This window comes from Nomascus leucogenys, chromosome 23 (assembly GCF_006542625.1).
Source record: "Nomascus leucogenys isolate Asia chromosome 23, Asia_NLE_v1, whole genome shotgun sequence".
Taxonomy (NCBI): domain Eukaryota; kingdom Metazoa; phylum Chordata; class Mammalia; order Primates; family Hylobatidae; genus Nomascus; species Nomascus leucogenys.
This window is the reverse complement of record NC_044403.1, coordinates 6,649,271-6,663,151: the sequence shown is the minus strand read 5'-3', so window position 1 is coordinate 6,663,151 and position 13,881 is coordinate 6,649,271. Positions and strand designations below refer to the sequence as shown.

Sequence of the window (13,881 nt, the reverse complement as noted above, 5' to 3'; positions counted from 1 at the left end):
TCTCACACCAGTTAGAATGGCCATCATTCAAAAGTCAGGAAATAACAGGTGCTGGAGAGGATGTGGAGAAATAGGAACACTTTTACACTGTTGGTGGGACTGTAAACTAGTTCAACCATTGTGGAAGTCAGTGTGGCAATTCCTGAGGGATCTAGAACTAGAAATACCATTTGACCCAGCCATCCCATTACTAGGTAAAAACCCAAAGGATTATAAAACATGCTGCTGTAACGACACATGCACACGTATGTTTATTGTGGCACTATTCACAATAGCAGAGACTTGGAACCAACCCAAATGTCCAACGATGATAGACTGGATTAAGAAAATGTGGCACATGTACACCATGGAATACTATGCAGCCATAAAAAATGATGAGGTCATGTCCTTCGTAGGGACATGGATGAAGCTGGAAACCATCATTCTCAGCAAACTATCACAAGGACAAAAAACCAAACACTGCATGTTCTCACTCATAGGTGGGAATTGAACAATGAGAACACATGGACACAGGAAGGGGAACATCACACAGTGGGGCCTGTTGTGGGGTGGGGGAAGGGGGGAGGGATAGCATTAGGAGATATACCTAATGTTAAGTGAAGAGTTAATGGGTGCAGCACACCAACATGGCACATGTATACATATGTAAGAAACCTGCATGTTGTGCACATGTACCCTAAAACTTAAAAGTATAATAAAAAATAATAACAATTAAAAAAATAAAATAAAATAAAACTAAAGCTTTTCCAGAACACATGTATGAATTTGTATATTCTCTTTCTTTTTTTTTTTTTTTTGAGACGGAGTCTCGCTCTGTCACCCAGGCTGGAGTGCAGTGGCGCAATCTCGGCTCACTGCAAGCTCCGCCTCCTGGGTTCACGCCATTCTCCTGCCTCAGCCTCCCAAGTAGCGGGGACTACAGGTGCCCACCACTACGCCCAGCTAAATCTTTTTTGTATTTTTAGTAGAGACGGGGTTTCACTGTGTTAACCAGGATGGTCTCGATCTCCTGACCTTGTGATCCACCCACCTCAGCCTCCCAAAGTGCTGGACCACCGCACCCGGCCGAATTTTTATATTCTCAACTTGAAAAGTTCTTTCTAAACATCACAAAATCCAGATTTTATAAAGAAAAATATTTGGTAAATTTATTGTATAAAAATTAAAACCTTACACATAACTGTATCATTATAGCAATGTTAAAAGAGAAATTATAAACTGTGGAAAATGTGTGGATTTCATACAGTAAAATAGACAAACTATCTTAATGTATAAAGAATTTTCTTGTATAAAGAGTAAAATTATGCTTTATATTAAACTTTATGTATTTAATTTTATGTATCTCTATATATTAAACATTATATTATACAGAATATTTATTATGTTTTTTTAAATTTTCTTTTGAGGCAGGGTCTTTCTCTATCCCCCAGGCTGGAGTGCAGTGGTGCGATCATGGCTCATTGCAGCCTGGACAACCCATGCTCAAGCAATCCTCCTGCCTCAGCCTCCCAGGCAGCTGGGACTACAGGTGCACACCACCACACCTGGCTACCTGGCTTATTACATTTTAAAAAAATAATAACACAATAAACGGCCAGGTGCAGTAGCTCATGCTTGTAATCCCCAGCACTTTGGGAGGCCAAAGTAGAGGATCATTTGAGGCTAGGAGTTCAAGACCAGCCTGGGCAACATATCGAGACCCCATCTCAAAAAAAGAGAGATTAGCCACGCATAGTGGGGCACTGCAGTAGTCCCAGATACTTGGGAGGCTGAGGTGGGAGGATCACTTGAGCCCAGGAGTTCAAGTCTGCAGTGAGCTAATCATTATCATTTTCCTACTGATTAGTGACATCAACTGCCTTTTCTTGTGCTTATTGGCCATTTGTATATTTTCTTTGGAGAAGTGTGCATTCAAGTCCTTTGCCCACGATTTAAGTTGTTTGTTTTGTTGCTGTTGTTGAGTTGGGAGTTCTTCACATATTCTGGATATTAACCACTTAGCAGATATGTGATTGGCCAATATTTTCTCTCAGTCTTTGGGTTGCCTTTTTACTCTGTTGATCAGGCTTTTGATGTACAAAAGTTTTAATTTTTATATACCCCAATTTATTTATTTATTTTCATTTGTTGACTGTGCTTTTGGTGTCATACCAAGAAATGGTTGCCAAATCCAATGTCATGAGGCTGTTCTACTATTTCCTACTAAGAGTTTTATAGTCTTAGGTCTTAAGGTCCTATGTTTAGTCTTTGATCTCCTTTAAGTTAGTTTGTGTATATGGTGTAAGGTAAGAGTCCAGCTTCATTCTTTTGCGTGTGGATAACCAGTTTTCTGATAGCATTTGTTAGAAAGACCATCCTTTTCCCATTGAGTGTTCTTGGCACCCTTAGTGAAATTATTTGACCATATATGCCGCAAGGACGTTTTAAGAGAAGTGGAAATGGAGCTAAACATTGACAGCTGGGTACTATTAAATGCTCAGCATAAAGTAAGGAGGCACCTTAGGTAATGTATGAAAGTAGGTAGAAGAAATCATAGTGGCTTCAGAAAACAAAGACTCAGTTGAGAGAGGAATTGAGTTGGTGAGCAGTGGGGGTTCTTAACTAAGGTAAAGTCAAGTAGTAGAGGGACTTAAATAACAGATTTCTGCCCAGGGAACTAATATGAAGGAAGCCAAGATACAGAAGATTAATCTGATTGTAAAGAGATGAGGGGAGAGGTAGTTTTCATCAGGCTAAGTGAGCAGGTAGTGATTTTAAAACATGAACAGGGGTGATATCAGATGCCAGCAAGATGGCACAATAGATTTCCAGAGTGAAGAAAGCCCACAGGACTTATGGGACACTTTCAAGAAAACCAATGTACACATGTGGGTGTCCCAGAAGGATAGAGAAAGTCATAGGCAAAGAGCTTATTAAAAACAGAACACACACACACTCACACACACACACAAAATGGAAAATCCCCAAATTCAGAGAAGGGAATGTTCATTGAGCCCAGGAGTTCCAGATTCATGAAGCCCAAAGAACCCCAAATAGATTAAATATAAAGAGATCTTCACCAAGACACATTATAATCAAATTCTCAAAAGTCAAAGAAGGAGGGGGTTTTGAAAGCATGAAGAGAAAAAGCAACTGTCACATGCAAAAGAACCCACATAAGCTTTCAGCAGCTTCCTCAGCAGAAACCTTGCAGGCAGGGAGAGAATAGGATGATATATTCAAAGTGCTGCAAGAAAAAAAAAAAAAGCCAAGCAAGAATACTACATGTGGTAAGGCTGTCCTTCAGAAATGTAAGGTAGATAAGGACTTTTCCAGACAGAAAAAAGCTGTGGGAGTTAATCACCATGAGATCTGCCTTACAAGAATGCTAAAGGGAATTCTTCACATTAAACTGAAAGGGTGCCAATTAACAAATGAAAATATAAAACTTTCTGTAAAGATAAGAATATAGTCAGATTCAAAATACTCTGATACCGTAATGGTAGTACATAAGTCACTTTGAATTCTAATAGAAAAGTTAAAAGACAAAAGTATTAAAAATAATGATAGCTACAATAATTTGTTAATGAATACATGATATGTAAAAGATATCAGTTGTGACATCAGTAACATAAAATGTGGAGAGAAATAAAGTGTAGAGTTTTTATGTGCAGCTGAAGTTAAATTATCAGCTTAAAATGTCCTGTTATAATGACAAGGTATTTTATGTAGGCTTCCTAATAACTACAAATAAGTTCTTTTTCCAAGAAAAAGAAAAAGGAATCAAAGCATACCACTACAAAAAAATCATCAAATCACAAAGGAAGACAGTAAGAGAGGAAGAATGGAATAAAGGAACTACAAAACAGAGAACAAGGAACAATATAGCCTAGTAGGTACTTTACTATCAGTAATTCCATATAAATGGATTAAATTATTCAGTCAAAGACAGAGTGGCTGAATGGATTTAAAAAGCAAGATCCAACTGTGTGCTGCCAACCAGTGACTCAGTTTAGTTTTAAGGACACACATAGGCCAAAAGCGAAGGGATGGAAAAAGATATTCCATCCAAATGATAACCAAGAGAGAACAGGGGTGACCATACTTATGTTAGACAGAACAGATGTTAAGTCAAAAACTGAGCTGGGCATGGTGGCGCACACCAGTAGTACTAGCCATTTGGAAGGATGACAGGAGGATCACTTGAGCCCAGGAGTTCAAGGCTGTAGTGCACTATTACCATACCTGTGAATGACCACTGCACTCCAGCATGGGCAACAGCAAGACGCTGTCTTGAAAAACACGCAAAAAAACTCCCCTGCAAAACTGTCATGGGACAAAGAAGATCATTATATAATGATAAAGGGGTCAATTCAAGAGGATATAACAATTGAAAATATATATGCACCGTAACACTTGAACACCTAAATGTATAAAGCAAATAACCAAATTGAAGGGACAAATACACAGCAATACAATATTAGTAGGGGACCTCAAAACCTCAGTTTCAACAATGGATAGACCATTCAAACAACATCAATATGGAAACAGTGGACTTGACTAAAGACATGAACACTCCATCCGCTGGCAGCAGAATACACGTTCTTTTCAAGTGCACATGGAGCATTCTCCAGGATAGGTCATATATTAGGTCACAAAACAAGTCTTAAAAAATTTAAGAACATGGAAATCCTATCAAGTATCTTTTCTGGCCACAGTGGTATGAAACTAGAAGTCAGCAACAAGAGGAAAATCAGAAGAGTCACAAATATGTGCAATTTAAACAACACATACCTCAACAACCAGTGGGTCAAAGAAGAAATCAAAGGGGAAATTTAAAAATCTTGAGGAAAATGAAAATGGAAACACAACCTATCAAAACGTGTGGAATGCAGTAAAAAGCAGTTCTAAGAGGGACGTTTATAGCAATAAATACCTGTGTTAAGAAAAAAACCCTAGCTTTACACCTCCAGGAGCTAGAAACGGTACAAACTAAGTCCAAAGTCAACGGAAGGAAGGAAATTATCAGAGCAGCAACAGATTGAATCAAGATTAGAAAAACAATAGAAATGACTGATGAAACTGAGTTGGGTTTTTGAAAAGATAAAATTGATAAACCTTTAGCTAGACTAAGAAAAAAAAGAGAGAAGTCTCAAATTATAACTAGTGACGATATGAATGAACTCGCAGTACATTATGCTAAGTGAAATAAGCCACAGAATGAAACATACTGCATCATCTCTCTTACGTGCAGAATCTTAGGAAAAAAAAGCTGACTAAATAAAAATAGAGTAGATAGGTGTTCACCAGAGGCAGGGAGGGCATGGAAATGGGGAGAAGTAAATCAAAAGGTACAAATTTGCCATTAGGTAGAATGAGTAAGTCTACAGATCGAATGTGCAGCATGAGAACTAACTAGAGTTAATAATGTTACATACTGAGGATTTGCTAGGAGAGTAGGTTTTAGGTGCTGTCAACATACACATACACACAGGTAGCTGTGGGAGGTGATGAATATGTAAATTTATTTAACTGCAGCAATCATTTTACTATGTATATGTACAGTAAACCATCGTATTGTACACCTCAATGTCAACTGCCTTCTTGGGAACACATAAAGACATAAAGTTGTGTTTATGCCATTTTGTTCTCTGTGTATGTGTTTCATTGATTTTTACCTGAGGATGACCTATTATAGTAAAAATATGGCACATTTTCCACTTTAAAAAGGTTCCAGAATGTTAGTAAATCCTTCCTTACTCTTGGTTCTGCCATTTAGTATCTTGAGTAGGAGCTGATTTTTGACATGAGCACCTGTTTTAAACTGTGCTGTGTTATTCTATTAACACGTGCTGTATTGACAGATGATACAATTTACTCAAGAGCTTTTACCTCAGAGCTTTGTTTTTCTATTTACCGTGGAGTGTTTTTCAGCATTCCGTAGTCAAAAATAAGCCTGGCACTTAGTAAGTCAGTCTAATTGTGAAACCTGCTATGATACTCAGTTTCAAGTTCCTCACTGTGTTTTTATCAGTAGATTATTATGTATTTAAAGGAGAAAATTTCCTTCTAAAATATGTAAAAATTAAAAATGTTTTATGTATCACTTTTTAAAGGTTACAGTCTTCTTCATACCTTGATGATTCGAATCCAACAGATTTAATGAAAGATACTCATACTGTAAACTGCAGGAGTGTAAGTATACTTGTAAATGATAATATTCATGAAATAAATGAAAAATAAAATTTGCCCCTTGTTGATTATCTCTTTTAAGAAAAGAAGCCATTCTGTCAAAAAAAACATGAACCCATTTTGATCACTCAGTGATTTTTAAGTGGCTTTGTGGAATAGTAGTTAAGAATGAAGTTGCTGGAAGCGTAGTATCTGATCCAAGTTATGACACTTACTGGGACATAACCTCAGGCTTTTACTTAAACTCTCTGTGCCTCAATTTTCTCATTCATAAAGTAGGAATAATAATATCACTGATCTCCTCAAGGATTGTCATAATTAAGAGCTTAAATACATAAACAAAAACTCTTAGAACAGTGCCTAGCACACAGTAAGTGCTAAATATATGGTAGCTCTTATTATCGTTATTGTAATAGGTTCCAATTTAGTAGATTAAATCTACTCCTTGAGGTTCGAAAAAAAAAGTTTAAATGATATAAGCCACAAGATAAACACCACATACTACTTAATTCAATTGAACAAATACTAGCTATTTGAAATGCATTATTGTATATACAAAAATTACTAAACCTAGTGCTATCTGGAAGACTAAAATACAATATAATTCTAATTTAGCACAGACAACAAAAAGCTCTAAAGCAGGTATGTAAATCAAGCAGTATAAGACTACAGGAGAAAAGAGAAATTTTATCTGACCAGGGACGAACAGAAACTTGAAAATACAAATATCAGAGCCAGGCATGGTGGCTTGTGCCTATAATCCCAGCTACTCAGGAGGCTGAGATGGAAAGATCACTTGAGGCCAGGAGTTCAAGACTGGCCTGGGCAATATAGTGAGACCTCCTTTCTAAAAAAGATTTTTTAAAATACTAGCCAGGCATGGTGGCACATGCCTGTAATCCCAGCTACTGCAGGAGGCTGAGGCAGGAGGATCACTTGAGCCCAGAAGTTTGAGGCTGAAGTGAGCTATGATCACACCACTGCACTAGCCTGAGCGGCAGACTGCAACTATCTAAAAGCAAAAAAAGAAAATATAAATGTCATGTCTTTTTACGCAAATATCACGTCTTCTGCTTTATTATTTATTCATTTTTTTCATACAGTTAGCACGTGTTTTTTAGGTATCCATTTTGCACAAGGCAGTATGCGAGAAACAGATTTATGTGGTAGTAAAAATGTCTAAGTAGTGTACGTTATGTAAGCATTCTATAGATAAAGTGTGTCAACTTGAGACAATATAGGCAAATGATTTCCTGTTTTATGAGCTACATGGATTATTAGATTGTTTGGCTTGTAACTATATAACAGTATAAGAACTTTTCAGTAACAGCATTTGGTTTAATGTTTCCCACTCCAAAGCAGTATTTCCCATAGTAGTTTTATATGAGGTATAGTTTTGCCATCATTTTATAAAAACAGAAATAAACTTTGACCCCAAGCATTTGTGGTCATGAACTTTTTCTTCTTCATCCAAAACTTTTCCTTACATATGCACCTTCAGTTATGGCTCTTCAGAATGCAGGCTTTGGAGTCAGGTAGACTTGAGTTAGAATCATGGCTTCAACACCTTGGGCAAGATATCCTCTTTAGGCCTCAGATTTATGATGTGTAATATAGCTGCCTCACGGTATCTGAGAAATGAGATGAGATGATGCAGGTGGAGAGCTTGGCAAATGGTACTCGGGAAAAGCAAGCTTCCATATTGATGATGGCAGTTGTAGCACGGGTGGCAGGCCCATGTCTGATAACTGCTAAAAAGTATTTATCTTGGCTGGGCGCGGTGGCTCACATCTGTAATCCCAGCACTTTGGGAGGCCGAGGCGGGCAGATCATGAGGTCAGGAGATCGAGACCATCCTGGCTAACACGGTGAAACCCCATCTCTACTAAAAATACAAAAAATTAGCTGGGTGTGGTGGCACACGCCTGTAATCCCAGCTACTTGGGAGGCTGAGGCAGGAGAATCGCTTGAACCCAGGAGGTGGAGGTTGCCATGAACCGAGATCATGCCACTGCATTGCAGCCTGGGCAACACAGCGAGCCTCCATCTCAAAAAAATAAAAAATAAAAAGTAAAAATAAATAAATAAATGGAGTGTCCTTATTCTAGTAGGAACCTCACTGTTTGTTACTCTGGCTGTCTTTTCAGATGTCAAATAAGGAGTTGTTTCCACCAAGTCCTTCTGAAATGGGGGAGCTAGAGGCTACCAGGCAAAACCGGAGTACTGTTGCTGTCCACAGCCATGAGCCACTCCTCAGTAAGTTTTCTTTGGGAACTGCTGACCATTTTCATTTATCAAAACCCCCCTCTTAATCACTATGTTTTCAGGCACAGGAAATTTGTAGAGAAGCAGATAGTTTTAAAACTAAGGTTTTTTTCAGTTGGGCACATTGGCTCACACCTGTAATCCCAGCACTTTGGGAGGCCAAGGCAGGAGGATTGCTTGAGGCTAGAAGTTCAAACCAGCCTGGCACACATAGCAATAACCCATCCCTATGAAAAAAAAAAATTGTTTTAATTAGCTAGGCATGATGGCTCATATCTATAGTCCTAGGTACTTAGGAGGCTAAGGCAGGAGGATTGCTTGAGCCCAGGAGTTCAAGGCTTCAGTGAGCTGTAATTGTACCACTGCACTCCAGCCTGGGTGACAGAGTGAGACCTTGTCTCAAAAAAATAAGTAATTTCGTTCGAAATTCTAAATAACAATAGTACTCAATCTTAAAATGGATGCTACCATTGGCTGGGCATGATGGCTCATGCCTGTAATCCCAGCACTTTGGGAGGCCGAGGCAGGCGAATCATGAGGTCAGGAGTTCGAGACCAGCCTTGCCAACATGGTGAAACCCCATCTCTACTGAAAATACAAAAAATTAGCTGGGCGTAGTGGCAGGCACCTATAATCCCAGCTATTCGGGAGGCTGAGACAGGAAAATCGCTTGAACCTGGGAAGTGGAGGTTGCAGTGAGCCAATGTCGTGCTGCTGCACTCCAGCGTGGGCAGCAGAGCAAGACTCCATCTAAAAAAACAAAAAGGATGTTACTTAATGGTTCTGTCATTAAGAATTCAGTTATCAATGGAATCAGCTATGAGTATTGGCAAATACACAATTTAATTAAAACCAAGGTATTTCTATCTAGGAAAAAAAGGTCCATTCTCAAGAATTACCAAGAATTCATAAAGGATAGAAGTCAAAAAAGTTTAAGATGTAATCATTCATTTCAACAATGTTTATGCAAAGTCCAGATCAAGTAAATTGAGTGACGTGGTATTTTAGTCTGTTTTATGCTGCCATAACAGAATACCACAGATGGAGTAATTTGTAATAAACAGAAATTATTTGGCTCACAGTTCTGGGGACTGGGAAGTCCAAGAGTATAGTGCAGGCACCTTATGAGGACCTTCATGCTTCATCTTCACATAGTGGAAGGCAGAAGGGCAAGAGAGGGTAAGAGCAAGAAAGCAAGATGTGGGAAAACTCACTTTTATCACAGACTCACTCTTGAGATAACTAACCAACTCCCATGATAATGACAGTCCATTCATGAGCACAAAGGCCTCATGACCTAATCACCTTGTATCAGGCCTCACTTCTCAACACCATTGCATTGGGGATTAAGTTTCCAACACATGAATTTTAGTGGACAAATTCAAACTATTGTATATAGTTTCATATCCTCCATGACTGACATTGCTCTGCTAAAGCATACACTAAAGAGAAGCAAAGGACTTGAAGGAATTTGGATATCCACTTTAAACACACATAGAGTCATATATTTATTATCTGAAGTTCCACTGTACTTTGAGACATATATACAAACCTTTGGTTAGTCTTTATCTGCATTTTAACCCTCAATTTCTAGAACCTTTTATCTCTAAATTAATTATCATCTCCATGGTTCCTACTTACTTCCTTTTTCAATAAAAATCTGATTTATCTCTCTTTTATAAGAAAATTCCAAATCTTTAGAAGATGCTTTTGTCTCAGGCTTCTCATTTCAGTATTAAACAGATAGGGTTTTTTCACAAGCAGATTAAATTTTCTCCTTCCAGGGTTTATACACACACACACACACACACACACACACACATACACTAAATCCCCTAGCTTCCTTCCAGCTCTCTGAGAGTCTGTACCCTTTAGCAGTGTAATTTCCTATTAGAAAACTCATAGACTAGCTTACTTCTCTGTAGCAGATGAATTAGGTGCAATTTATCTGACAGAAGATTGTTATAAAACTAGGTAACCCATTTAAAAATATATCAGCCATCTGCAGCTTAAGATATATACTTTGCCTTCAAAAATGCATTTTATGGTTTTCTAGCCTTGCTTTGCCAATTTTTATCACAATCATTCTTTAACCTCAAAATGTGTGAAATGTATGACTTTATTGATCACCTTTACTTACACAGGCCTGTATTTTAATTCATAGGTGATGGTGCACAGTTGGATTTTGATGCCCTATGTGACAATGATGACACAGCCATGGCTGCATTTATGAATTACTTAGAAGCAGAGGGGGGCCTGGGAGACCCTGGGGACTTCAGTGACATCCAGTGGACCCTCTAGCCTTTGATTTTTAACTCCAAAAATGAGAAACATTTTAAAGCATTTCATTTACGAAAAACTGTCTCAACTATTCTTAAGTACTGTATTGATATTGTTTGTATCTTTTATTAATGTTCTACCAATTTTTATAGATTTGCATCTTCCTGTCACAGGGATGTGGGGAAATATGTTTTCCTCCCAAGAGAACCGAGTTTATTATAGACTCCTTTATTCAGTGAAATGGCTTATAATCCACTAGTTGCCATATTTTTGCTAAAATATTTCTAACCAAGAATACTACCTACATATTGTTTTGGCTTTGTTTTATTTTTGATGCAGTTTTTTTTAGTTGAGGTAATGTAATATATTGATATTTTCCTTTGTGTCTAAGATTCATTTATAATCGTAGGTTTGTATAATTTGGAACATTTTCCATTCCTTGCAAATTTCCTTAATCGAGGATAGGGCTTACACACTTTAAGAAAACAGTGAGTACTTGAACATTTAAAGGGACAGTGCAATTTATAGTCATAATCACATTGAATACTGTATTTGATCTTTGGAGACAGGCAAGCACAGAGCTGGGATACTTATGCTCAGTTGAGCACTTTAAGATGAATTTTAAGTGAGATGATTTCTTACTTGAAACTCAGAAAGTCAAAAGAGTTTCAGCTTTCCTTACAGAAAAGGAAGGATCTTGGGCCCTAGATCTTGGGGATTAACCTTTGCATATAAGATTTACTCTTAATAGGCCAGACGTGGTGGCTCACGCCTGTAATCCCAGTACTTTGGGAGGCCGCGGCAGGGAGATCACTTGAGGTCAGGAGTTCAAGACCAGCCTGGCCAATATGGTGAAACCCCCTCTCTACTAAAAATACAAAAAAAATTACCCGGGCACTCACTCTTGAGGTAACTAACCAACTCCCACAATAATGACAGTCCATTCATGAGCACAAAGGCCTCATGACCTAATGGCACACACCTGTAATCCCAACTACTTGGGAGGCTGAGGCGAGAGGATTGCTTGAACCTGGGAGGCAGAGGTTGCAGTGAGCCGAGATCGCACCACTGCACTCCAGTCTGGGCAACAGAGTGAGACTTCATCTCAAAAAAAAGAAAAAAAAAAAATTTAATATAATCACTAAAGATCTCTATTATAGATAGATTAGGTTTTTGACATTGAAAACGTACTTAGGGATAGATTCGTCCTAAAGGAAAAAAGTAGGCCCGGGCAGATTAAATGTCTTGTGTAAAGTCACACATTAAACTCATAGAATTTTAAATATTTAATGTATATAAACCAGTTTCTTTATACACATTTGGGAAAACATTGGTCTCACAGGTTAAATGATTAACTAACTGACCCAGGAGCTCGTTGTAGCTTTCTAGGTAATTAGGCAATTATAGTTATTATTGCCTGTAACCAAAGGTAATAAAACAAATGACAAGTACATTTTTAAAATTAGGAGGCAATGAGAAATAATTTAAAACCGATTTTCTAGTTATAATTTAAAATTTGGAGAGCATTTTTAACAGTAATCCAGAGGTGGCTCAAATTGAGTATAAGAATTAAGATTGTTTAAAATACTGCATGTCTACCTTCTCGGGGATCATACTTTATAACACTTTCTGCTTCAGTAGCTCTTCGTAGCTTGCCAAGTGTGGTCCCATATATTCTCTCTTGTGCCTCGCAAATGAAAGTCAGATAGGCTGGGAACTCATGGGGCAGCCCTCAGACTTCATTGTGGGCTTCCAATCCAGTTTCCTGTTCTATATGGTGCTACATCTTTGCAGCAAATTTCCCTCAGAGCCCCTCGCCGAAAGAAAGCATTATTTTGACCCTGTATGCTATTTCTTTAGCTGTAGGTGATAGATTAGAACTTCTGTCAGACACGTTAATGACAAACATACCAACAGACAATAACCAAAAGCAAATATTTCCTTCAAGTGTGAAATGTGCGGAGGCTGCATGGGCAAGGATGTATTGGCACACTGTCCTCTTGAACTGATAGTGTCGCAGCAATGTTGGAGGGTCGGCACCATTCCTGGTCCGACACTTGAGGACCTGAGAGACATCGGGTTTAGAATGAGCCAAAGAAATCCTACAAGATGGGGAGAATTGGTGTGCAGCAGCCTAAGCATTATAGTTAAGTCTAAAGAAGTATGAAAGATCCCCTGTGTTGTCCAAATTGGGCAGAGGGGCCTGCCTACCAATATCACTTTTTAGGGGACTGAACTATTGCAGGTTAGACGTGGCTTCCAAAGAGTCTGCCTAAGCCAGGGGTGGCAGGGTAGGCCATCATGGCTGGATGGCCTCAAAAGCAGATGGGGGCAGACCAGCCCTCGTGATGCCAGGATTTGAGAGGCAGAGTTTCTAGAGGCAGACCAGTGCTGCCTCGCACAGTGGCAGTTTTTTCTCTTTGCAAGAGGAGGGGTTGTTCAATTCCATAGATCAGTGGGCAGATAGCCAGTTGAATACTCTGTGCATGGTTTGATCCTTTATTAGTTTGCTCTAATATTTTTCTGTAGATCCTTTTGTCCTGGACTCAGAATCTAATCCATGCATCGTATGATACCGTAGCTCTCCTAAGGTTTGTGTTTCCTTCAAAATGTTTTAGTTTTCTTCAACTAAATTTGATTTTTGCTGTTAGAAGTGACATATTTTTATGGTATACACTATGTTACTTTTTTCTCCGCAAATCAATTTTTTGAATTTTCGTGAGAAAGAATATATCTACAAATTGCATGAAAGTATCATAAAAACAGTACTGTAGACTTTTTTTTTTTTTTTTTTTTTTTGAGATGGAGTCTCACTCTTATCACCCAGGCTGGAGTGCAGTGGCGCAATCTCGGCTCATTGCAAGCTCCGCCTCCTGGGTTCACGCCATTCTCCTGCCTCAGCCTCCTGAGCAGCTGGGACCACAGGTGCCCGCCACCACACCCGGCTAATTTTGCTTTGTATTTTTAGTAGAGACGGGGTTTCACCATGTTAGCCAGGATGGTCTCGATCTCCTGACCTCGTGATCTGCCCGCTTCGGCCTCCCAAAGTGCTGGGATTACAGGCATGAGCCACTGCGCCCGGCCTACTCTACACCTCTTTTAACGCTAAGAATTACCACTACGATAATGTAGTGAAGTGGGAAGAGTGCCTCGAATCAGAAGACC

The 13,881-nt window shown here is 38.8% G+C and overlaps 2 protein-coding genes across 2 annotated transcripts in view; both read left to right on the top strand.

Moving 5' to 3' along the window:
* Positions 1-11,092, top strand: part of ARNTL2 (aryl hydrocarbon receptor nuclear translocator like 2) — an 88,607-nt gene extending 77,515 nt beyond the window's left edge. Inside the window, exons 15-17 of the mRNA XM_003265634.4 lie at positions 6,096-6,174; positions 8,319-8,427; positions 10,601-11,092. Of these exons, the coding sequence (XP_003265682.1) occupies positions 6,096-6,174; positions 8,319-8,427; positions 10,601-10,737 (325 nt within the window). The 3' untranslated portion in view covers positions 10,738-11,092. The remainder of the gene's footprint in view (positions 1-6,095; positions 6,175-8,318; positions 8,428-10,600) is intronic.
* Positions 1-13,881, top strand: part of PPFIBP1 (PPFIA binding protein 1) — a 542,301-nt gene that overhangs the window by 257,390 nt on the left and 271,030 nt on the right. The gene's annotated exons all lie outside the window — the stretch shown is intronic.